We start from the raw sequence: 27,563 nt of genomic DNA on the forward strand, positions 1-27,563 counted from the left end.
GTCATAAATCAGCTGTCTAGTGGACTATAATACCACCCGTTCAAAAACATCGAACATCTTGAAAATGTATCTTTCCATCAACGTTAGTAGACAGTTGTCTACTAACTTTGTCTTTCCATAAGCTGAAGCCATGATTCTAGTTTGGAGTTTGGAGTTGTTGATAGAAAACATTTTTTTTACATTTTTCTTTTTTAATCTGATGTTTAAAATTGCAACAAATATTATTGAAAAGAAATCTATTTCTGAAATCATGAAAAGTGAGAAATGAAGTTTGTAGGAAATCAGCATTATAATAGTTTATTTTGTTAATTTAAACACACCGATTTTTCGCCAACACGACAACACAGAATGCTCTCTGATGGGTTGGTGGATTGGCGTATCGACGGCAGCCAGACCTGATAACAGCGCTCACACTCACATTCCGGGACGACACGTCACAGTACGATAGGACAGAAATCTCTATGTTTATTTAGGATTTTTTCTAGACATTTTAAATTGATAAATAATTTATTAATTTTTGAGAAAACATAACAACAGGTCAATGTAACTTACTGAGCGCGAGGTCTACTGTTCACAGAACTACTAGTATGAATTGTATTATAATTTAATCAGTAGGTACTTTTTGTGCTCTGTACTGAAGCCGCTGTGTGGTTAATTATTTGTTTCGTCACTTTTGGCTTAAAATCACAAAATCAAATCTTAGGAAGGGTCAGCAGTGTTTAAAATGACTACTGACGAAATTTGTATAGGAGGAGGGATAGATGCTGATTTTTTTTCCTGAATTGTATGAGGGGGTAGGGTGGAAGGCACTTTCATGTAATCTTGAAACCATAGTTTTGAAGTGTGAGGAGTCACCCACAGTCAAAAGATCGACAAGAGAGATAAATAATTATAATACAATACGTAAATGATTTTCTTTCAATAACAATTGTTTTAGAAAGGAAATACACTGATAAAATGGATGTAAACCTTTAGAAATATAATAAATAAGTCAGAAATGGACTATCGTGATTTTAATTTCTCAAGGTTCGGTATGCAAAAACTGAAAATTTTCCGAATACGGCAAGGTAGTACACTAGCCCCTACACAATTTTACTCCGACCCTCGAACATGACTTGAAAAAGTTTTTTCCGAACGGTAAGAATTTTCAAAAAAATCTACACGATCTTTATTCAAAATATCACGAGAAACACAGCGTTTCATATCGATTATCAACCATAATAATTTTCTTACAGATTTTTATCGAATAAAATTTTACTCCAATTCTTAAACATGGCTTGAAAAGGTTTTCTCATAGGGTAAAAATTTTCAAAACCTACATCAGTTACTTTTAAAATATCACGGATAACACCTCGTTTCATCTTAACCATAATAATTATCCTACAGGTTTTTATCGAATACAAATCACAACTCCAAGAGAAAAGATCCACTACTACAGTTAACGTTGTAATTACCAGCAATTACTATGCACTGTAGCCCATAGACTTAGTTGCTGTTAAGTGTTAACAAAGGCTTATCATATCATATATGCACCAGTTAATGCATTACGCTATGGATTAGTCTCCTGCCATAAATAATAGCACCAACTTTCTCCCATCCATCTTCGTCTCTCTACTTGTTACGGTATGCTTCTTTATAGGACTAGTTTTTCAACAGCCTATGGTTTGTTGAAGATGACTTACCAGTCTGAAAGTTTAATTGTAGTAGAGTAATTTTAATCAGGATAGGATTTCTCTCACTAATGATCCTCTCTAGATAGCTGTTTGTAGTTATCGATGGGTTTTGTTAAAAAAATTAATGTTGCTTTCCATGACGAAACACTACTTAGTGTAGTTCAGACACTAAGTTACTTGTAACACAAGTTACTTGTAAGTGTTTTTCAAATATTTACAAGTAACACAGTGTCTGAACTACAGCAAATTTAAAAAAAAATCAATTTGGTTTACAGTTTTTGGTTGAATTATTTTAAATAGTAATTAGTAGGTAGTAGAGAGCATCGCCCGTACTTGGGACTTTCCAGAACTTATAATGTACAAGAATTTTCGAAGAAAAAGGCTTATTTAATGAAGCGAAATTTTAATATTATAATTACACAAATCCTTGTTCATACTAGAGGTAGGCCTACAGTAACTATATAACCAATAATACAGTTATATAGTTATCTCTTTTCTGTATAGGGCTACTTGTAATAAAAATAGAAAGAAAAATAAAAATCTCAGTACCCTTTTTGAATTATTTTATCACTCACAGCATGTTTCAACATTGATACCAACATTGAAGACTTCATATCACTTGAAAATGGCATCAATGTTTAAACATGTTGTGAGTGATAAAATAATTCAAAAAGGGTACTGGATTTTTATTTTTCTTTCTAGTTATTATAGTTATATAACCAGTTACATAGTTACTGTAGGTAGGCCTACTTATACTGTGCATGTAATGCAAGTCTGTGTAAGCTCTAGAAATTTGGAACAGGTCAAGAAGGGTAAATAATAAAAACAGTACCGGTGTAACGAAATGTTCTTAGAATTGTCCTTCCATCACTCATCTTTTTCCATTACCCTACGGTAACTGAGTTCGTAATTCTCCAATCCACTCATTCACGCTCTGACTCAGAAAGCCAATTTTCTGACTCCAAAGTTTAAAGCCGGTTAAAGTCTAGAACTAAGCTGAATCCCGTGCTCGGAAATCGGACCTTAGAACTTACAACTCAGAACTAACTCCAAAACTCGCATTATTTCCATGAGGACCTTGTTGCTTGGTTACAAAATTATCACAAGCTATTACACAGAAAACTTCTGCTCGAATCCTGCCATTTTTATGTGTTCTATTTATCTATATATTTAGAATATCTATTTTGTTCAACAATAAAGCCTTGTCCACACTGAACAAATGTTCGACAAACATGTTTGTTGAAAAAGTTTGGGCAAATTTTATTATGTTTGACAAACAATGTTTGCCCGTGTCCAGTGTGGACGCGTCACCAGACAAAATATTTGTAAGTGGGAAGAACAGGTTTTATGTTTTACAGCTGTGAACACTGAAAATGTTTGGAAAAACAGTAATTTTTTGTTTGACAAACAATGATTGTCCAAACTATTTCAAATGTTTGTCCCTGAGCTCCTCAACAAACATGTTTGCCGAACTTGTATGTTGAAAATTTTGTTCAGTGTGGACACGGCTTAAACAGATTCAACAATACAGTTGAACAGTTTTATATTATAGAGCAAGCACAATAACTGTTCAATGAATGGAAAATTGAAATTTATTTTGTTCAGTATAATTTTTATAAATAAACCTATCATGGGAGATCAATTTTTCTGTTTTAAACTAAATTAATAAGAATAAATGGATTGTTACCATGAGGACCTTGTTGCTTGGTTACAAAAGTATCACAAGCTATCACACAGAAAACTTCTGCTCGAATCCTGCCATTTTTATGTGTTCTATTTATCAATATATTTAGAATATCTATTTCGTTCAACAATAAAGCCGTGTCCACACTGAACAAATGTTCTACAAACATGTTTGTTGAAAAAGTTTGGGCAAATTTTATTATGTTTGACAAACAATGTTTGCCCGTGGCCAGTGTGGACGCGTCACCAGACAAAATATTTGTAAGTGGGAAGAACAGGTTTTATGTTTTACAGCTGTGAACACTGAAAATGTTTGGAAAAACAGTAATTTTTGTTTGACAAACAATGATTGTCCAAACTATTTCAAATGTTTGTCCCTGAGCTCCTCAACAAACATGTTTGCCGAACTTGTATGTTGAAAATTTTGTTCAGTGTGGACACGGCTTAAACAGATTCAACAATACAGTTGAACAGTTTTATATTATAGAGCAAGCACAATAACTGTTCAATGAATGGAAAATTGAAATTTATTTTGTTCAGTATAATTTTTATAAATAAACCTATCATGGGAGATCAATTTTTCTGTTTTAAACTAAATTAATAAGAATAAATGGATTGTTACCAGTTACTGAATGTTAGTCCCTTAAATACAATAACTATGAACATTTTATCATTTATTCCACAGTTTTCCATCATTATCTAATTTACAATATAGCATATGTTTTTAATTTTTCTGTTCAAAACTAAATTAATAAGAATAAATGAATTGTTACCAGTTACTGAATGTTAGTCCCTTAAATACAATAACTATGAACATTTTATAATTTATTCCACAGTTTTCCATCATTATCTAATTTACAATATAGCATATGTTTTTAATTTTTCTGTTCAAAACTAAATTAATAAGAATAAATGAATTGTTACCAGTTACTGAATGTTAATACAATATTTACTGTCAATATTCACTATCATTTATTTTACAGTTTTCCACCATTATCGAATTTACAATATAGCAAATTTTAATGAGAAGGGGGGGGAATTCCACCAAATGCGGCTTGCCTGGGGACCCGCCATTTGTCTGACATTAATATTTAATTTTGTGGTCCCATGTTTTACAGGATGACAGGATTCTAATTGCAAACTAATAACAGGATTTGAGTTGAATTTTCATTGAGGATAATATCTGTCATTCAAAAACCAACAGTAAATGGTTTTCTTGTTATGATTGTAATTTCCATTAACAATTATCTTAAAAGGATTCCAGTGGTTGAGTACTTTGTTTAATATTACTGATGCTATGTAATAACAAAGAACTTACTTACTACTGTTTTATCTATTTTTCCATGGTAAACGATTAAGCCAGGAATCTACAGAGTTTTCTGACTGTCTTTGACCTCTCTGTTCTATGCCTCAGAGTGCTTTGAACTGAAGCTGACAGTGTATAAGTTACTATAATCACCAGTGGCTAGACTGAGGCTATCGTTATCACTATTACTATAGAGGCATCTTGTTAGCTATAGAAGACTGAAGCAATTGCTATCACTATTACTATATAGATGCTTTTTGTTGGACAACAGAAAACGATAAAAAACTATCTCAGCCAGGCAGGCACTGACAATGGCCTTCATTAGAACTTATAACTCTATGTATTGCAACTCCATTATAACTTTTCAGCGAGAAACTGATGAACTAACCAATATTTATCGTGGACGGTTGATTTGAAAAGTTATTTTGTATTAGGATGAATCACTGTAGCTGATGCGTGGGTTGGGGGGTAATGTGTGAAATTATAAAGGAAAAAGTCTAGAGAGAGAACTATGACCGTGAATTACACAAGTCCTTTTATCTCAACAACTGAAGGAAAATATTTAAATAGCTGGACCGTGCCTTCGTTCATATTTGCATTGTATTTGATTAGAAATTATAATTTGTGAGGCTACTTGAAATAGAAATGGAATACTGTATACAATACATCAATGATCGTACTACACCAGGGGGGGGGGCACGAAATGATGAATATGAAGAAAAGTCAGTACAGTAATTACAGAAAAAAATACAGTAATCTGAATTTTTGACGGTCTGTCGGTAAAGTAGAAAGGGCGTTCAGCGCAAATTACCCTCTGAATATGAGAAGCAAAACTGATATTAAGTATCATGAAGTATATTACTTGAAATCAATGAACCTAACATTAACCTTGCCCCCCCCCCCCCCAATGATATTCTATACGCCACTGTACTACACTGTGATCGTGAAATATTATAAAATACAATACAATATAAAAGAAATAGGGTAGCAAACACTCATTGAAAACTATTACAAAAAAGTTAATATTGTAGGTTACCAACCATTTTAATGATGAATTACTAAGCCTATTTATGGCTTTATCTGCTTATACTGTTATTTTCCTCTCTGTCTCCTCATTTGTATTATTTATTTATGAGAAACATGAAAGCATACAGGATTTCTCCAAAAAATAGCAGAAGTCGCCTACAATCCCTTCAAGTTATTATTTGTGATTTTTATTCAACTTTATTCAACTTTGGTTTACAAACATCAATTGTTGTAATCTGTGATAAGTTCCAAATACAGTACGGTAGTGTGTTTGTCTTTTCGGTCTCAAAATTTAATAGTTTTTCAAAGTTTGGAATTTCAAGTTACAACTATTTGTAATTATTTTAATTCAATTTAAAACTTTTTTTAATTTAAACATTATTCGTGAGTGATGAATTATGTGTTTTGAATTGAAAATTGAAGAATTTTGAAGTGATACATAACCTAACTACATTTGGACTGTTGTATAAATTAGAATTGGAACCGTTTTGGGCGATTTAGCCTGTGGTACTTTTCTGTAAGTTGTGTAATTCTAAATGATTGAATAAATAAATAAACTTCATTCACTTATAGAATTACACAAGCACAAAAGCATGTCAACTATTGGGAGAGAATTAACATGATAGAAAACTGTCAATCTCCCTAATTTTGACAATTAAATGTTGGACAACCAATTCATGAATATTGAAATTACATTATTTGAGAAACTAATTGAACAGAACTGAATGCTTGCAAATTTGCTTTGAAATTTCTCTATTTCAGTAGTCCTCAACCATTATATGTTTGTTGAATTGTTACTATTAGAGTATTATTTGTTTCAAATATATTTCAAAATCTTATTTACAGGAGAACTACTACCTATTATATCAAAATTGATTTTTATCGTTCTAAGAAGAGCCTCTATCAACTCAAACTCAACTACTTTTAAAAAAGAAATGATTAATAGGGAGATGGAAAATACATAATAATTGATGGATAAGTGAGATATTGAGTACAAGTTTGAGTACCCTTCCTACATTGGCAAATATTATTATATTCTCCAATATTATTATTTGAAGAAGAAAAAAATAAATTGAAGATGACTGACGGAGACAATTGGGAAAAGATTCTATTATATAAGAAACAATGACACTATTCCATGCCATTAAACAATGAATATTTTATTTTTTTTAATATACGTTCAAAAGCATCAAGTTTGACTACTAGAAGTAGTAAACAAATTTAAATAGGTCTAATTTAGTATGAGTCCTCCTTGGCATGAAGGAGTATGAGTCCTCCATACACCAAAACATCACACAACCAATTTCGAAAAAATGGGATTAGATCTTTTAAAATATTTGAATCATAGAATCATGTGAAATGTTATTAATGTCAGTGAAAACCCTTATAAAATTTAAATAAGCGGTCTAATTCTGAAAAAAGCATTTATTGTCGTGCTCACTTTGCATACATTATTTACTTTACAAGTACCTATTTTTTCATAGTAATAAGTAAAAAGCAATCAGAAGATTCAACTTTTTTGGGGACGAATCATTGGAAATTTTATCAGAAAATAATGTTTTGTTATTTGAAAATATCCTACCAGAGCATTAAAAAATATTACTGCCTTCATGTTCTCTCAAAGTACTGTACCGACAAAACCAAATCAAGATTAATTCAATGTACCTGAAAACTAGAATAAATTGTATTGGTACATTTGGATTAATTCATCTTTCTGGAAGAAGAAGAATTGAATGTTATTATCAAGTCGTGTTTGACTATTAGTCCCATATAAATTCAAGATGTTCAATTAAACAACGAATCTATTTCTGAAGAATGTTAAATATTCACATTAGACTGGATTGCATAATAGAATATTACTATAATCAATTATTTAATTAGGGTATTTATTCAACGAAATTGATGAAGAGCTATAGTTGAAGAGTCACGTATTCATAATGTAAAGATGCTAAGTATAATATTGTATTTTTTAATAAAGGGAGATTTTAGGGATCTTGTATTTATTGATAAAGGGAGATTTCAAATGCACTAACCAAGATCATCCAGATTTTAATAATATCTAAAAATGAAATTGAGTTGAAAATGAAGATCTGTAATTCTCAAAATTTATAATTTAATCGGAATTTCAATAATACCAGCTATGAAATAGAAATATGACTAACCATAATGACTAAGTTTTATACATTATTTTCATTTGGTATTCCATTATTATTTGTCAGAAATTCAATGTGAAGAATATAACTCACAATGTGTGTTGGAATTTCAAGAAATATTCGAAATAATTCATTAAAAATAGAAATTATTTTCAAGTTGATAACAACGAATCAGTAGAGTCATTATCAGAAATATTCAAATTTCTATACTGAAAGAGAACTTAATTCGAGACTGAAGAAGTTCTAATCAAATCAGTTATGCCAAACTATAATACTGTAGCAAAAAAAAAAAAATACAGTATAGTATTTTTACTTTCCTTGCCCTATTACCATAGGTAAGGAAAGTATTGCTTTCCGAAAAAAATTGAGGTACCCCAATTTCTAAATTTCTATACGTTTCAAGGTCCCCTGAGTCCAAAAAAGTGGTTTTTGGGTATTGGTCTGTATGTGTGTGTGTATGAGTGTATGTGCGTCTGTGTACACGATATCTCATCTCCCAAATGGAATGACTTGAAATTTGGAACGTAAGGCTCTTACAATATAAGGATCCGACACGAACAATTTCGATCAAATGCGTTTCAAGATGGCGGCTAACATGGCAAAAATGTTGTCAAAAACAGGGTTTTTCGCGATTTTCTCGAAAACGGCTCCAACGATTTTGATTAAAGTTATACCTGAAATAGTCATCGATAAGCTCTATCAACTGCCACAAGTCCCATATCTGTAAAAGTTTCAGGAGCTCCCCCCATCTATGCAAAGTTTGATTCTAGATTCTCAATTATCAGGCTTCAGATACAATTTAAACAAAAAAAATTGAGTGGAAAAGATTCAGCATGAGAATCTCTACAACTAATGTTCAGTAACATTTTACCTAAAATTAAAAATAAGCTCGAAATTCGAGAAAAAAGGATTATCCAATTGCAAACTGTTGGCAACTGTTGATTCTATTAAACGATTCACTATTAAGAGATAGCACACCTCGTGTGTCTTCAGCGTTATTGCCCTGTCACCAGCTGACTCAAATCTTTGAAAAGTAGACTTGAGATGCGCGGGAACACTAGCGTCAGGTGATCAATTTTCATAACGGCAAGGAAAGTTGTGTGAGTGCGCCACACCAGATTTTTTCTTCAGATCTTTCAATATACGGAAGTAGTACTAAAAATAAATAAATCTATGGCTTGTGAACGTAATCAATAAAATGTTATTGAATAATCATTTGGAAGACCATTCATAACAGAGTCACATATGAAATACTGTACTATCTTGATAGAGTTCCAATATTTTGGAATTTTATCCAGCTTGCGAAATGTAATCTCATTCAACTGTTACAGAGTAAAAGAAGAAAGTATGAAAAACTTACCAAAGAAGAACTATAATGTAAAGGATTGCAGAGCTTACCTGGAAAAAGAAACATTTAAATTATCAGACAAGGTTCAAATAACGATTGGACAACACTACAAAGCCAGTTACACTTTTTCTTCCACACATACTGGATTGCATTATTGAGGTTTCAATAATTAGAGTAATTAGAAAGAAAAGAAATAGGTACTGCGATACTACAAGATAGTGAAATGCTGGTTCTCAATATCAATGTTCTAAAGAATTAAAAAAATTCAAATGCTGAGAGGAGAATACTGATACAAGTGAGAATGTAGTACAATTAGATCATATAAAATGAATATATAATAATGTTCATATGAAACGAATATAAAAGTACAATAAAAGTATGATAAAGTATAATACAGTTTCATTCACAAGTGGAATGCACTTATACACATTCACAATGCGCATAGAGCATACATTTCAAAGATTTTAAGCATCTTGGAAGAAGATAATCGATCTAAATAATTATGCAAATACAAATTGTGGGAAGCTAGCTAGAGAAATTTATGAATCTAAAAATAGGATAAAATAATTATTATAATATTTTAATTGATCCTCTGCGAGATATTATTTAAAATAAGTTAACTTGACTATACCGTACTACCTAAGCCCTAAATATATTATGAGACTACCAACTTACTTGATGAGTACTATTTTTGTGTGGGAATGTCTCTTATAAAAAATATTTTTCTCTGTTAACTTATTTCGAGTATTTCAAAGTTTTATCTATTCAAGATGTCGATATTATTCAATTTCGTCTCCCCTTTCCTCTCAATTATTTTATCTCTCTGTATTGATATGAACTCAAATGCATGAAGAAAACCTTAAAGTATATGTAAAGGAACAATAATTATGATGAATAGGTTCAATATATTCGTAAAATTCAACTCATATGAAGAGCCATTGACACTTTTGTTTAATTTTTGTGCATATATTTATTGTTTTGGTAGTAAGGAACTATAAAACTAATCCCATAGTACCTTTTTTTTTAATTTTCATGTAAAAAATTTATGGGATATTCTCTAACTAACAAATCAAGTAGCCCCAATGGAATTCGTTATTAGAAGCTATAAAGATAAAGCTATAGAACTGAGCATAAATTTCCTATGAAACTGTGGTAATGGGGAACTCACATTGAGTCTGTGTGATTCTCAAATTATTGAGTTATTATTTATTAATTTTATTTATTATCAACTGAATCGTTAATAGCTACAATAATTGGTATCTATTTGAAAAATCACATTCAGTTTTTCAGACACAATATTTACTGCTTTGTAGAGACTGTATTAATGCTAGGAACTGTGCACCATCTCTAAAATGCTGCTTGAAATGAAACTTTGCTAACCTATTGAATGAAAAAGACTAAGAAATTGTCAAAAACCACAGATTTATTGATACTTAGAAAGTATCAATAGTAATCTATTGAAAAAAAATTTTCTAAGTATCAATAAATCTGTGGTTTTTGACAATTTCTTAGTCTTTTTCATTCAATATGAATAATTACCACAATATCAACTTCTCAACTACACAAAAAGAAAAATTTGCTAATCTAGTTGGTAGACTTACAGCTCCCGCACACATACTATTATTATAGTCTATACGGGTTCTACTAACATAACATTATAACCAAATTTATGTATTGCTATGTATTTTTATTGAATAAATAAAAATAAAATTGAATTGATTTTTTCCTTGTAGAACGCCAGTTGAGTTGTATATCGTGTGATATCGTGATAAGCTACTGCCCTATGAACACTAAAAATGTGAATGAAATTGGAAGAATAAGACGTTGTTGTTAATACCACTGTCGTATTTGTTCAGAATTAATTTAAATTACAGAACCATGTTTAATGGCAATACCTGCAGCATCTTCAGCTAAACTGTTGTGGCAGGTGTTGTCATTAAACCTGGTTCTGTACGGTAATTTAAATTGATTTTTAACAAATATAGTAGTATTGACAATATCTACGTCATATTCTCTCAATTATGGAGAGATACCACAAAATCTCGTACCATACAATCAAATAATAATTATAGAAAATATACAATGATATAATAGCGATACCTATGATATTTAATATGAATAGGGGAAAAATAGAAATTCTCCAAAAGAAACTCTTTAAGACCTATGTTCACACACCATTTGTTACAAATCTCAACCTCTCTGAATACAGAGTCAAATTTATTAAACATTTTAGTTCATTCATTTGACAAGAAATTTGTTAACTCCGCAATGTGCAATTTTCTTATGATGAGTCATTTGAAGGTTCAGTTTGTCAATACCATAATCTCAAGATTTCAGTTTGAGAATTAAAAATTGAAATAATTAGTTACCATGAGAACCATTATTTGGTTTTTGGATAGAGTTTCACTCCGCAATATGGAGTCTACTTTATGAAGAGTCATTTGAAAATTTTTGGACAATGAAAAATTGAAAAATTACCATTTGTAGAAGAAGTTTCGACTCGAGTTGTCTTCTTCACCGTCTCCGTCCTGGTAACAGTCTGTTGGTCTTGAGGTTTGGTGGGACTTGGGGCGCGCGTTGTTTCGGCACCCTTCTGCTCGAAGGTGGACTTTGAGGAGGGTTCGTAGGTGGACTTTTCGAAGGTGGACTTTAGGGATGAAACTTCAACTTTGTGCTTTGTCGGAGACGCTGGTCTCTGCACGGGGGTGGCTGGTCGTTGTTCGACAGGTTTCTTGGTCTCTGGCTTCTTGTCTACTGGCTTTGTTTGAGGTTTCGATTCCAACTGAAAAATGATTGAAGTAAAAATATATATAAGAAAGTGAATGATGATACATGGAATACTGAATATTAGCAAACACATCCTGATTCACATGCAACATCAACATTTTGTTGAGTTTGGAAATTCCAAATCTGTAGTCAAATGATAGATTATTTGAGTGATAGAATAATTTTGAATCACTAACATTTATAACATTTTTCTTGGACTTAAAATTGTGTGTAAATCAAATCATGAACTCTACATAACTTCTGGACGGTTTATTTTGAATTAAGGCTGAAAGCGTTTTTGGGCAAATGCCTGTTGTTTACACCTGGATTGTATCTATCGTCTATGAATAAATAAATATTATTGATACCAACACTGATATAATAATGATATAAGCATCACAAACTTTCATAGAACAGTTTTCTGACTGAATAATTATTCATCTTTAATGCATCACACTTCAAGATAGAAATCCAAATAACTCAAGTAAAGGTAAAATAAGGAGATTTTATTCTTATATAATTATTTTATTATTTTATAAGGATAATATTCCGAAGATTTTACTTGTATGTAGTAGCCCCCCGAACATTCAACAACTTGCCGGTAGAATTGAAGCAAATCGATAATAGAAAACATTTTAAAAATGAAGTAAAAGCTTGGCTTCTATTACAAAATATGTGGAGAGTTTATTATGTGGAGAGTAGAATAGAAATGAATTTGCGGGTTTCAATGAATGAATGTCTTCTTTCTCCCTTGGAAATTGTGTGAAGATACATGAGTATCTTCAAGATATTCAAGATACATGAGTTGTTTTCGTATAATGTTGATAATTTATGGACGGAAATTTATAAGTCTGCTAATTGCTTGGAATGTGCATCGATTATTTGTTATTCTTTTCAAATGAGGGAAAGTGGATTTAAAATGTTAATATACATGTATTATCTAAACTAAAATTATTCCTTACCCTGCTGTCATATTATGCAAGTTCCGACTCGGCAAAATAATGCATTGCTTATCTTTTTCTTAATTAAAAATATGATGGTGCCCCAAACAGGACTTTTAGTCCTCGGGGTACTGGAAATTATTTATTCTTCTATTGATGTAAATTAGTTACAATATTGTTGTTGTGATATATCTACTCCACTGTTCATAATTTATGATTATGTGTAATGTATCAATTGGAAGAATTTATTTATTATTGTTATTATTATTTTGTCAGATCTACATCGATTTAGAAACTCTACTACAACCTAAGTTATTTGGAACTGACAACATCTCTTTACTTCTTTTTTATATGTAAAAATATCTCAGCATCTCTGTTAATGGTGTGAATAAGTTACTGGAAGACTCTGTATTTATTTATATAATATTATCCGATCATGGGAAACAAAAATTCAACTTACCAAGATTTAAATAGAACTCAAAACTTCTACCCTGATCAAATACACTTTTACATTTTTCTATCCCTATCTTTTCAACCACATATCGCCATATAAGCTGATCTGGCTAATTTGAATTTGAGTCAAATCTGCCAATTTTCAAATCTCACCTCTTTTACAGGCGATTTAGTAGATCTGGTTGTTTTGCTGGTGGTTGTTGTTCTAGTTGATGTTGATGACGTCACCTGCAGTTCACCATCTTCAATCATTTTCTTGACGATGCGAATTTGAGCTCGAATACGGCGGCGAGTTTCATATCCGACTGCTTTTTCCAACTGCAAATTGACAAAAATTATTATTTGTAGAAAAATAGAATCATAAAACACTGGTTTCATCTATAAATAATCATAACAACAATTATTATTTTGATAATAATTTGATCAAATAATCATATTTTTGGTTGAATTATTTGATTTAAAATAACTTCCACATTTAGTTAATATTTTACAAACTTCCATTATTTATTTTAATCTGTTGAACATGTAAAACTTATGAAATTTGGCAGATGAATGTAAAAGAGGTGAATAAACTAAAAAGCAGAAATAAAGGAAGTACGGTATGGAAAATTATTATAATATGTACATGAAAATGTTATATCATTGGAGTAGTCATATGCAATTATTGTAAAGGAATAAGGAAGTAATAATTGATTACGTAGAGAAGTAGGAGAAACAGTGTAGAAGATATGTTTATTATGTGTCAAATATATCTTCATGTAATCCACTAGAATACTGTTCTACTTAATATTTTCGATTATTACTTTGATTAGAATCAGAAAGTTTGTAATGTATTATTATGAATTATTATGAATATATGCATTCTTTTGAATCACAGTAATGTATTATTTTGGAGAATTCAACTAATAAAAAAATGGAAATATAGAATATTTTTTTTAACTACCTAGTATCATTGTTTCAAGTGCAAGACAGTACTTTGAAAGAGTTGTAATAAATTATGTTTGTTCCAATTCTAATAAACTTAATCAAATTAGAATATTGTCTTAAATTGAAAAAAGCTATATTCAAATTAGCAAGTTAGTCATTCAGGTGCAATAATCGGATCACATTCTACTTTATTATACAGGCATATTTTCAACTCAAAGTTTTAGAAAATTAGTTGGTGAAATGTCTTTCAAGTATAAAATGAACTTCTTAGATTTAAAATTAAAATTCTAAGATTTTAATTTCGGTAAATTTTTAAATCAAATTGAAATTGCATTAATAGTTTAGTAAAATTGTTGCAGCAAATACCATTTACAGTGTGAGTTGTACATGTTTTAATAGTTATTCAAGAATGTAGTTAATTTATCAATGGCATAGCCATATTCAACCAAATTTGGCTTATCATTCACATTTCAGGAGTGGCTCATTACATCATCAATTGAAGAATGCTCAAAAGCATTGAAAGAAGTTAGAAATAATCACTTTTACCATGAAAATTAATGTCAAAAAAATATGATGAGTTGAGGAAAGCTCTACAGCATAATATCGGTAATAAATCGGTCATTAAATTGATCGATTATAAGATGTCTTAAATAGAATCTTATCTGATTTTGTATTATATAAGCTACTGCATAATATTCGTTATTATTTCACTCACCATTATTAATAGTTAATTACAAAGTATTGTATCATTTTCTGATACCAACTTTGATTCTTTTTTAAAGATACAACCGGTGAGTTATTCCAATCAAAAATATTTTATTTGATTGACAACTCGTAGTCTACTACTCATGTCGACGCTCAAACACGTTTAACTATTTTAAAGTTTCTTTAAAAATAAAAGGGTGCTTCAAGATTTTTATATTGTTTTATTAATTTAAAAAGTAGCCCATGTGAATTTTTACTTATAACTATGTATTGTGGGCATTGTCTTCTTCCATTGAATTGTGTTATCTTCTATTTATTGTATTATCAGTTATTGTAATATCATACCTACGGTTCTCAAATTAGATGATATGCTTATTTATTTTATTTTTGATGTTTGAGAATAAATTTCATTCGAATATAAATACTAGTAGAAATAACTAGTATTACTATTCCTACTTTTTTGTTTTCTTTTGGACATGATTAATACTTAAGTAGCTCTATTGAGAAAGATGATATTTAATTTGAACTGACCATTTGTTCTAGCAGTTCCAGCTGGAGAATATCTTCGATTTCCTCTGTGCCAGGTGTACTCGACCTCCGCGGTGTCGCAGCTGAAGTGGTGGATGCGGTGCGCTTCAGAGTGACACCAAATCGTCCGGCCTTGTTCAGCTCAACCGTCTCTCCCTGTTCAACAACCACCGTTCTCTCCTGTGACTGTCTCCTTGTCTCAACTGAGACCTTCCTCTCGGGTGACGACCTTTTCAGTGATGACTTTCTCTCAGAAGGAGCTTCCCTCTCAGGTGATGTTCTCTTTAGAGACGATTTCCTCTCAGAAGGAGTATCCCTCTCGGGTGAAGTTCTCTTCAGAGACGATTTCCTCTCAGAAGGGGCTTCCCTCTCGGGTGATGATCTTTTCAGAGACGGCTTCCTCTCAGAAGGGGCTGACCTCTCGGGAGATGGTGCTTTCTTTGTAGGGCTTGAGGGCCTTGAAGAGGTCGCCACCTTCTCAGGAGACTTTTCCCTCGGAGTTGACCTCTCAGGTGACTGTTTATCGGGAGAGGCTCGAGGTGAATCTTTCCTCTCCTTTGTGGGACTTGATGCTGATTTCCGATCAATCTCACTCCTTCTTTCAGTGGACTGTTTCCTTGTGGTGATTTCAGTGGATGAATTCTCACGCACAGTTTTGGTTTGTGCTCTCTTCACTTCAGGTGATTCTGGCCTCTTTGTCACCGGCTTTCTCTCAGGAGAAGCCCTGGGAGATGGGCTTGTTTTTCTCTCATTCTGGATGAAATCTGTCGATTTGACTTGAGTATCTGACGGTTTTTTAGGCTTAGCAGGTTCTTTCCTCAAAGGCCTCTCCTTGTTGAGTGTTGTATTTTTCTCTGCGTTTGCTTTTCTTTCAAAGAAGTCTTTCTTTGAGGATATTTTACTCTCCCTAATCTCTGAAGTTTTTGCCTCTTTGTTTTCTGTGCCTGGATACTTCACAGGCGCTTGCTTTTTAGGGGTATCTTTGATTGAACTTTTCCTTGGTTGTATTTCTTTCTCAGGACTTGATGTCTTCCTAGTTTTATCTCTGGTTGTTGTTTCCTTCTTCTCTTCTGCTATAATTTTATTAGATTTTGTGTTGGAATCAATATTCTCAATCTGGATCTCCTTGAGAACATTTGTAGTTTCATTTTTGATGAATTGTTGAGATGTGTTTTCTTCAATATCCACATGAGTTTCATGATTTTCAACTAATAAATCATTCGTTGATGCTGTCTTATTCAAACTTTCAGATGATTTAGTTGCCTTAGTTTTGGGGAAGGTATCGAATTTATCCTTGGGAGTAGTCACCCCTTGCCTTCCTTCGAAAACTGAAGGCCTACTCAATATATCAACCGGCTTGTTATTGGGAGCTGGCGGTGCAGTTTGATTCTTAGCTATTGTTTCAAACATATGCTTTGCTTTCAACACCTCCTTCCTCTCAGTTTTGGGACTCTCAGTTGGTTTTTCTGGAGCTTCCTTGGGGGATGAAACAGCCTGGGATGTGGCCAAGAACTTTGATACTCTGTCAGCTACACTCACATTTAGATCTTCCGTTTCAGACTCTTCATCCAGATCGGTTACTTGTTCATACCGTTTATTGGTAGAATCGTACAGCTTTGTCTTATCGATTACTTCGACATCTTCTGGTTCACTGATAAGGTCTGCATACCTGGGATGAGCACCTCCATCATCACTCACTGCACAGAAGGGACTGTGAGCCGGGTGACCTGGGCTCGACTCCCGAGAAGACTTGGGAAGCTGAACAATCACTGACAACAGTGAATCCTCTTGGTTTGTGGTTGCCATCAGTTTTGCTGCATACTCTTGTTCTTCCTTCTGTCTTATTTCTTCCAACTCATCAATGTAATGCTGTTGATCTTCTGTTATAATACTCACATTCTCTTTAATATTTGTCTCCTCATCTTCAGAAGATGACGTTTCAGGCTCATCTTGCACCAATTTCTTCTTGGGTGGGACAGCTGGGCGTTGCTTAGTGGGTGTAGATTTTGGTGTAGGTGTAACCTTACTAGTTACAACATTATTCCTGTTGTTCAGTGTGATATTAGCCTTACTCTTCACTGTGTCTTTTTTCACAACAGTTGTCTTAGCTGTAACATTCTTGTTGCTCTGGTTTCTTGTCGTCAAGCTCTCATTGCTTACTCTCTTATTCAAAGTAGATTTGTTTTGAGTTGTGGAAGGCTTAGCTGGGCTTGATTTCGGAGTTGTTCTATCAACAGAACCTGGTTTTGGCTGTGTTTTGGGAGCACTTTTTGGAGTGACAGATGGCTTCACCTGTTGCACAGGTTTATCCTCATCATCTTCATAATCATCAACAAGGAATTCAGCTGGAGGCAACTCATCTTCCAGGTCTTCAACATCAATCTCAGATTTGAAATCGTGAGATTTCACCTGCTTCGATGTTACATCACTGCTACATATCAATGACAATGCAACAGTCGACTGTTTCTTTGTTGCAGAAACATCAACTGGTTTGACTGTTTCTGGACTGGAGACACTTGTGGATCGATCACTGGAGCCATCATATGCATCTTTGTGGACAGTTTTCTGTGAGGTTTTTTGCACAACTTCTTTCTTAACAACTCTAGTTGTGGCTTGTTTAGGTGTTTGAGGCTTGGATTGGATTGGTTGGGACTTTCTTGGTCCTGCCTCATTCACTTTCCTTTTGTGGTAACAGTTACATTGACAACATTGTTCGCAACTTTCTGAACAGGCAGTGACTTGTTAGATGGTCTCTGAAGATTGATAATTGCGGTTGTTTTGACTTTAGTGGTAGGAGTATTGGTCGTTGATTTTTGTGTGTTCATATCACGAGCAGATGATGATCTCACCGTTTTTGTGACAGTCTTCTTAGTGACACTTGATTGAGAATCACTCCTTGTTGTAACCGTTTTTCTAGTTATGCTTGATTGAGAGTCACTCCTCACATTCTGAGTCTTTTGGACTGGAACTCTCTTCTCAAAAGAAGGCACCCTCGTAGTCGGTTTCTTGTTACTTGAAAGTTCTATCTTTTTCTCACTCACTTTCCTTGTCACAGAAGTCACATTCTCAGCTCTTGGAATGCTTGAGCGCCGATTGGTTCTCTGATTCACGCTCTTTGTCTTGTCAGTGTCCTTTGAGGGTTGACTTGAAGGCTTGTGAGTGTCAGCAGGCTTGGTTTTCTTGGTTGGAGATCTTTCTGGACTCGAGTAAGGAGAGACACTGGATGACTTGGACTCACGGACAGGGCTCTTATTCTTGATTTGCTTCACAGGTGAAACAGATCTTGATGGTGAGACTGACTTGGTAGGGGAAGACTCTCGAGATTTTGCAGTCTGATCTGGAACTTTTTTGTCAGATGGTCTTGGTGAGACTGGAGAAGGTGCTCCAGCTGGGTACTTTGAAGGCTGAACTTTGACATTAATTTTGTCCTTCAACTCTGGTTCTGTTCTGAACTCCTTGATAGGTGTAAAAGCACTTCGCTCAGGACTGGAATCGGGAGTTGAAACATTCTTCTTACCAATACCTCTAGCAGCCTTTATTTCCTTAGTTACTGAACCTTCTGAACTGTACTCAGGTGATTTATCTCGGAAGCTGGGTTGACATGAGGGACTTGTGGTTCCTCTCTTTTCATTCTTGATGAAGTCCTGTGTTTCTGTTTTTGATACTTCATTATTGAAAACACCTTGTGATAGAACAACATCTTCTCTTGAAACAGATGTATCCTTTGAAACTGAATCTTCCCTCACACTATCTCGATCCGTGATAGATGAGTCAATGTTATTTGTTGTAATCTCTGTCACACCTTCATCTTCATCAGTGTTGCTTGTTTTTGTGATTGTTATTTCATCAGAGGTGTGATAAGTCATTTTATTCACATCTTCATCAACATTTGATTCATCTACAGTATCAGTCAGCTTGGTTTGTGATGAATTGATAGCTTTCTTCTGAGTTTCTTCTTCTTGTTTCAGCTTGGAAATGAACTCAGATACTTGTGAATCATCCTCAGTTTTCTTCTTCAGAGTATTAGTTGTGGTCTCCTGTGTTTCATCAGTTATTTGATCACTCTTTGATACAGTTTCCGATTTTATGAGAATGGTTGAAGCTGAGTCAGATTTGGAATCTTTACGAAGTATTCCTGTTGTTTTAGTTGGAGAAGGCGACCTGACTGGTGCCCTTTCAGGACTGGTTGCAGATGGCTTCGCATTACTGGGGGAGGGTGATTTTCTGGAAGGTGAGCTTGCTTTTTCAGGAACTGATTTGGTTGGAGACGAAGGTCTGGGGCGCGATTCAGGTGTTGATCTACCTTGAGTGATGGATTTAGTGGGTGATGATGCTTTCCTTGTGGGGGAACGCTCAGGTGAACTTTGATCCTTATTCACTGGAGACTTCCTCGATGATGACCGTTTTATTGTTGAGGTTTTCTTATTGTAAGTCAACTGAGAGCTGTCAGACTCCGAATCAGATGAAGAGGATCGGTCTCTGTTCATTCTGGTAGGACTTGTGGAAGGTGATGTACCAGGGGTGGAAGATCTCACCTTCGAGATTGACTTTGCCTGTGTGGTGGAGAACTTCCTCTTGGCCTTGACAGTTGTGTCTTTCTGAATATCATAGGTAGCTTCAGACACCTTACGCTTGACTTCCTTGGGTTTCTCAATAGTGTAACTTCCAGCCACACTCACTCTCCTCTCCTTGTCTGGGCTTCGTCTAGTTGGAGAGCCGCCTTTCTGGAACTTCCTGTCTGGACTGCTTCGGTCCAGGGATCCCTTCGATGAGGACCTGGTGTTGGATGGTGGAGGGCTGGTTCTCAGAGATCGGGCAAACGCATCATGGGTTGGACTGTGTTCCACTGATATCTTTTTCGGCTGATAGGACTGTTGGTAGGTGGTCACATACTGGCCTTCCGTGGCTTCTTTCGGCAATTCGAGAGAGGTGGGATGCTTGATGAGTACTGGCTTGTCACCTGGTGATGCTCTCTCCTTGTCACTCTTGTAGACAAACTCCCCATCTGAGCTGGACACCACTGTCCAGTTGGCTGCATCTCCAGTCACACTGTTTGGGCTGACTGGAGTTGATGCGCCGGTAGCATTCTGAGTAGATAAATATGAATCGAGCTTGTGAAGCTCTGACATGATTTTCTGGTCAACAACATTACTACTTTCATTTTCAACTTTGCTATTCTGAGTAGTTTGTCTCCTATCACAAACATTCCTATCAGTGCTTTCGGTAGTGTATGTCTGGTTGGAATTCTTCACCTCATTGTTCCTTGAATTAACATCAGCTGTCTCATTTGAGATGAATTTAGTGCTTTCTGAGTAGCGGTTTGAAATATTCTCAGATCTCTTAACATCAGAAGCGATTGTTGATGATGTTTGATTGTCTCTCTTTGAGTTTGAAATGAAATCTGTAGTGTCTTGATATTTGGATACATTTTGAGAATCAGAGGTGGAATTGGTTTCATCTGAGATTGCTCTTGGGTTTGAAACTGTGGTGGAACTCACTAGAACGCGTTCCCCTGAAGGCAATATCTGATAAGTGTTTGATGTGCTAGTAGATGTCGATTGCTTGGTGTAACTGGAGGAGCTCGATGATTCCTGCTTTGACGAGGAATGATAAGTTGTATTTCCAGTCTTGCTAGTGGTGTATGACGAACTCTTTTTCTGTTCCTCCTGTTTGGATGCCTTTGTGTAAACATCGCCATTGTCGGTTTTAGTGTGTGCATCAACAACAGCCTGGGAAGAACGGCTCTGTTGGTCTTCGATTTTCGTTGAGTTCTCAGTTTCCTCCAGGTTGGAGGAGTGTTGATGCTTCTGATTGGCTGAGGACTGGGAGTATGTCCTGCCATCGGGACTCACTCCCTGGCCGCTCATCGATTTCTCGTAGGTGTCTATGAGCCTGCCGCCATCATCGGCTGTGGAGTAGGACTCCTGGACTGTGTTCCAGTAGTTGTTCTGGGATTGACGCTTGTGGATGTCTCGGGTCGGCGACTCGGAGTCTCTTATCTCCTTTGTTTTCATCGACATGAAACCTTGATCTGCGATGGAGTCGACGTGATGCGTGGCAGCATGCTTCCTGCCAGTTAGTGCAATGTCCGATGCCACGTCTGTTGTGTAGAACTCCTTGAGGCGTTGTTCTCTGAGTTTGTACATGCGAGCTCGAATCTCCTTCTTCTTTCCGAAATCCTCGGTTTGTTGCCACTGAAACAATAGAAATAATAATTTAAATTCAATTGAAATTATAATCACATTATTATGAGCAGTTGAAGTATGTGTTACTTTACTGTACTTGTTCGTCATATGAAACTGCATCAAGGGAGTAACGCTCCCGCATTATATGACATGTCAAAGATCAATCTAAAATATTACTCATGTTATGTTCGATCATTAGATTGGGAGAAGATGTTGATTTGTTCACACATAACATGCTAAAAGCCAAATAAAAAAAGAAAATAATTATGAAAATGTCTCTATCAGAGATTTATTTTATTGCAAATCCACAGTTATCTCAAAAGAGAGATGTGGAGAAAGTGATAAACGGTGTACAATTCAGGCATAGATTCATCATGTTTTTCTATTTCATTACCAATAATCACTAATTTGTCTATATTAAGAATGGTTGATGGAAAGATATTCAAGTCATATTTCAAGCAAATAATGAATTGATAAATAAATTAATGATACTTGTGGATATAAGAGCTCACAATTTACATTGAATTTTCAACAACTCCAATTAGATACAGTAAATGTAAAGATTGTACAGACTTGAGCGCCACGAACTCGCGCATTTCACTTTTCATCAGCTGATTCTACGCTTCTCTACAAATATACAGATATCAGCTGACGAAAAGCGAAATGCATGTAAGCGCCCTGAGCTCAGGTCTGTACGCAGCTTTAGAAAATCCAACTGATTGGAAGAGAATTTTAGTTAAGCGAAACCATAACCCTATTTTGGACTTTCAAAATGTTATCTAAATTTGGGAGAGAAATAGTACAAGGAGTATCCTTAGTTTTTCTCTCCTAATCAGTGTTTCTTTGTAAGAAATATAAATAAATGAATAAATAAATAAATTGTTTGGATTTGCACTCGATGGAAATTGCAATCTAGGCTAAATCTTTCAATGTGACCAAAATTGACAAGTCAACAATTTTGGAAGTTTTTAATATTGATTAACGTTTTTAAATAATTCAATGAGAAATTCCAAAGGAAGTAAAGTTGGGTTCTGAAACGCACGTTCATCTAATCACGGAGGAGAGAACACTGTATATTATTCTTATTTTTCTATGATCTAATGTTCCAAGACGACAGCTTAAATATTTTATTTTCTATAGTATCACGTATAGTATAACTGTACTAAACTCTTTCCTCCTAAGAATTCAGCCACCCATAATAACTCAGTAAGAATCCTAATTATTCTAGATGCCGTTTCCATTCTCATACTAATGACAATATGATTGTTGATAATTCAACCACCCACAATAAACTCAGTAGAAATCGCATAAATTCTAGATGCTTAACCGAAAAAAATATAGCTTGAATTGAAAGTAGGCGAGAGACAGAGATGTAAGTGGGCAGTCACCCAAGAGTCTGTCCTCCTCTGGTCTGTTATCTCGTCAGGTACCATTGTTCATTGCACTTGAGATTCGAATTTATATGGGTGTCGGACAATACCTGACTCCTTGTTTGTCAGCTGAAATCAGCTTTGCCATTGTACCGACTCATGAGAAAATCATTTGTCAAAATAATATTCAGACAAGCTGTTACTATCCTAATATGACTCAGAAGAATCCTATATATACATGTTCAAGTAACAAATGTAACATACATTCAGTAAGGAAAATTCAAAGGACCAGGAAGCGAGGAAGGAATGAACAGAAAATGATGATCCTTTAAATTCGATAAATTTGGTTAACGTATCCAGCAGACGTTAGGGATTAGGGTTCGATATTCGAATTATTGTCCTTCTAGTTGTGAAACATCAGAATCCAAGTGGGAGATTGATTGAATTAAATAATCCAAACCACGAGTAAGTCGCGGTGAAGAGCGATGCCACTAAACAGCTGTGCAATGATAAAAAACATTTACGCACTGATATATTGATAAGGCTATAGGATATTGATATTGGCATAGAAGAACACAAGCGAGCTGAAATCTACGATTAGGCCTGCATCTCGACCTGTTTGTCGAAGGAAAAAGAGGAAACTTACTCCTACTTGTGATACTTCTATCAATAAGGCTTTGGAAAACCTCTTTATCCTATACTATTAAACGAGCAATTTCTGTTTATATGTTTGTATGTCACCGGATCTCGAAAACGGCTCTAACGATTCTCACGAAATTTGGAACATAGAAGGGTTATGATATAATAGTTCGATTGCACTAGGTCTCATCCCTGAGAAAACTCGCTGAAAGACATTAAAAGGATGATATTTATTCATCCTTGGAAAATCAGCTGATAATTTTGTCGTCTGTCGATAATGGAAGTGTGTGAGCGAGTGCATGTTTGTGGGACTGAAACAAATTTATGACTCAGCTGTTGAAGTGTTGAACTATTGCAATCATTTAATCAGGTACTTGGTACCGGTTGCACAGAAGCCGGTAACTTTTCTATTCTTTTGTACTCCAGAGCGAAACTTGGTCCCCTGATATTAGAGCACTTATATACAAAACATAGAGCACATAGAGAAATTTATACAAGTAGGCCTACATCTCGATCGGACCGTTCTGTTCGTACCCTACTCTTCCGAAACCTACTAAGGAAAAAGAGGCAACCTACTTACTTTTCAGATACTTTTATATATAAGCCTTTAGAAAATCTCTTTTTAGAGCACTGTATCAGATGAATAAACTTGTTAAAAAAAACGTTCATCAAATATTTGTTGTTACACTGAACACATGTTCAACAAACATGTTTGTAGAAAAAGTTTGGGCAAATTTTATTATGTTTGCCCGTGGCCAGTGTGGACGCATCACAAAAAAAAATATTTTTAAGTAGGAAGAACAGGTCTTATGTTTTACAGCTGTCAAAACAAAAAATGTTTGGAAAAACAGTAATTTTTTGTTTGACATACAATGATTGTCCAAATTTTTTAAAATTTTTGTCCCTGAGCTCCTCAACAAACATGTTTGCCGAACATGTATGTCGAACATTTGTTCAGTGTGGACACGACTAGGCCTATCTGTTGAGACGTTGCAAGATTGTATCGCTAGATAAAGTCTGTGGGAATTGCCTGAATTCTATCTGTATTTCCAAGCATAAAATAGTGCCGAACAGTGTAATATAATGGGATACTTTAGAAGTGCTGAACAAAAACAGCGCTACACTGCTGGCTAGTTTGTTGTCCAGCATTGAATGCATGGGCGGTACCTGTAGATACCTGGGCGCCTTCCTTTCATTTGACTCACAACTTTTACTACTGTATGGAAATTGATAGCATCTGCGATAAATGAGACGTAATTTGAGACTAAACAACGTATAATTTTACTCACAAACATTTGTTCATGTTTTGTAATATGACAACAAAGTAATATTTCACAAGTAATTTATCATTTACAATTTTATATGGTATAGCATGATCATAATTATCTTGTTTACATCCATTAATACCACAGAATATGTGTATGTTTTCTTTATGATATAATACGTTATGCCTTATGCAATGTCAGATCAGAGCCAAAGAGTATAGAATGAAGGTTAGAAGGTGCATTCTATTCACTCTGGGTTAGACTGCTTGTATTTATTTATTGATACATACATATATTATTCATCTATCAATAATTGAAACCATTCATATATTTCAGTACATTGTAGGGACAGTCGGCATGAATGGGGGATCATTCCATCACCTGAATGTGACTGTGGAGCTCCAAAACAAACTTTGAAACATATTTCTGAGGTCTGTCCTGTCAGGTTGTATCCCCATGCTGTTGAGGATTTTGTAAATGCTGCACCAGCAGCTCTTGAATGGCTCGCTGATTTGGACTTAGCTTTATAAATGTCTAGTTTTATCATTTAATATTATGTTGTTAAAACTACTGGTTCTCTCCATGTGCATAGTTTTATATTTTGACTTTTTTAAATTCAATGACAATCAATTATTATAATTGCGCACATAATTCATATTTGAGAGGTGAATGTGTCAAAATGCCATACGCTATATATAGTACATTACCATTCAAACTTGGGTATTTATTATTGAATTATAAACGTAGAACGTTTCAGAGTCATGTTATGGGGATTCTATCAAAATACCTGATATGATTGAGTATACAATGATAATATTATATCTTCATATGATATGAAAAGGATAAACAAACTGAAATTAATTTGAAGTTGAATAATCATGATAAATATTACATTCTATTTATTCGAAATAATGATAAAATATGATCTCCATAGTACCTACTCATGAAGTATTTGGATTGGGTCAATCAATAAGTCATAACAAATTCAGTGACGCGAGGAGGATATTATGTGCACATAATAGAGCGGCCCGGCGTTCCAAATTTCAACGGTCTTGAGAGGATATGCATATAACTAGATCATATCTATATCCTAGATGAGACCGCTCCAATTGTTATGATCTATACTAACATTGTAATCTATACGAAGATTGTTTTATTCTATGTCACTATACAGTCATCTCTATGCAGAGCAACATGCCAGAAGGCACCCAGGAGTCAGGAAAATTGGTTCAAGAAAGCCCTTCACTGGCAAATTTTCAAATTTAAAATCGTAGGAGCACGACTATGGCTCCATTCTGTCTCCCATGACCTTGAAATTGCTTTTTAGGATGCATGCACTTTCACAATATTAACCTGAAATAATTATTGTACTTCTGAAACTTCTAAGGACGATAGGAGAATCTGAGATTATCCTCTCTCTCCGCCCCACTTCTTCTTCTTCTTCTTCTTCTTCTTCTACTTCTGTCTTCTTCTTCTTCTTCTTCTTCTTCTTCTTCTTCTTCTTCTTCTGTCTTCTTCTCCTGCTTCTGCTTCTTCTTCTACTTCTGTCTTCTTCTCCTGCTCCTTCCCCTTCTTCTTCTTCTTCTTCTTCTTCTTCTTCTCTTCTTCTTCTTCTTCTTCTTCTTCTTCTTCTTCTTCTTCTGTCTTCTTCTTCTTCTTCTGTCTTCTTCTTCTTCTTCTGTCTTCTTCTCCTGCTCCTTCCCCTTCTTCTTCTTCTTCTTCTTATTCTTCTTCTTCGAGAAAAAGTTTCTCTTGTCTTGTGTTATGATAATCGTCATTGTAAGTGCTGCCACCTAGCAGGTGCTGTGTCAAACAGCTTCGACCAATCACAAGCGAGAACGATGCATGCAGTAGGCCTACACGCCCATTCTCGATTCTGATTGGTCGACGCATAATGTAGACGCCATTTTGCGAGTCCAACTCCTTCTTCTAACTTCTTAAATCGATGATGTATTCAGAATAAGATTGGATAGTGGATAGAAGCTCGCTAATTCCAGATAAAAATGAATTACATTATTCTCAGTATTTGAAACGTCTTATCACGAGATTCCAATACACACTAACCATGTAACATGGATTCAGATTTGGAATCAAGTTGTATTCAACAAAAAATAATGTGGAGGTAATACTATGCTGGATATCCATATTGAATAAGGTGGTAATATTTAACAGCAATGATTGTAATGAATTATTTCCAACTGGCTTCTCAAAATGGTCAACATCGACTTGAATGTTTCCAATAGTCCACATAACGTTAGTTCTAATCTAAGAGAAGATAATATTTAATTTATATTCATCATCCAAGCTTTTTAAATTATCAACTAGTACCCTTTTACTCATCTTTTTATGGGCACGACATCTTTCGGCTATTATGCCATAAAACTATTAGGGTACTATTAAATTCAATAGAAAGATAGATGAGTAGCCTATTCCTAGAAGATGCCGTAGGCTACATAATCTAATCTTATTTATCTATTCAATAATTCTTTATAAATTTAGGCAATAATTGGAAAATAGACAAAAGAATCAATTCAAAACTCTTAATCGTCTGGAAAACTGTTCTCTAATTCTTTTGCTGATTCAATGTAACTGAAC

At 34.4% G+C, this 27,563-nt stretch overlaps 2 protein-coding genes across 2 annotated transcripts in view; both read right to left on the reverse strand.

Moving 5' to 3' along the window:
* Positions 1 to 21,349, reverse strand: part of LOC111044463 (serine/arginine repetitive matrix protein 2) — a 151,482-nt gene extending 130,133 nt beyond the window's left edge. The window contains exons 1-3 of the mRNA XM_039436784.1: positions 15,513 to 21,349; positions 13,503 to 13,667; positions 11,668 to 11,971 (exon numbers count right to left, since the gene is read on the reverse strand). Coding sequence (XP_039292718.1) covers positions 11,668 to 11,971; positions 13,503 to 13,667; positions 15,513 to 17,315 — 2,272 coding nt within the window. The 5' untranslated portion in view covers positions 17,316 to 21,349. The remainder of the gene's footprint in view (positions 1 to 11,667; positions 11,972 to 13,502; positions 13,668 to 15,512) is intronic.
* LOC120353365 (serine-rich adhesin for platelets-like) overlaps positions 16,523 to 27,563 on the reverse strand; it is a 65,337-nt gene continuing 54,296 nt past the window's right edge. Inside the window, exon 3 of the mRNA XM_039436785.1 lies at positions 16,523 to 21,703. Coding sequence (XP_039292719.1) covers positions 18,182 to 21,703 — 3,522 coding nt within the window. The 3' untranslated portion in view covers positions 16,523 to 18,181. The remainder of the gene's footprint in view (positions 21,704 to 27,563) is intronic.

Source organism: Nilaparvata lugens, chromosome 10, assembly GCF_014356525.2.
Source record: "Nilaparvata lugens isolate BPH chromosome 10, ASM1435652v1, whole genome shotgun sequence".
NCBI classification, from domain to species: Eukaryota; Metazoa; Arthropoda; class Insecta; order Hemiptera; family Delphacidae; genus Nilaparvata; species Nilaparvata lugens.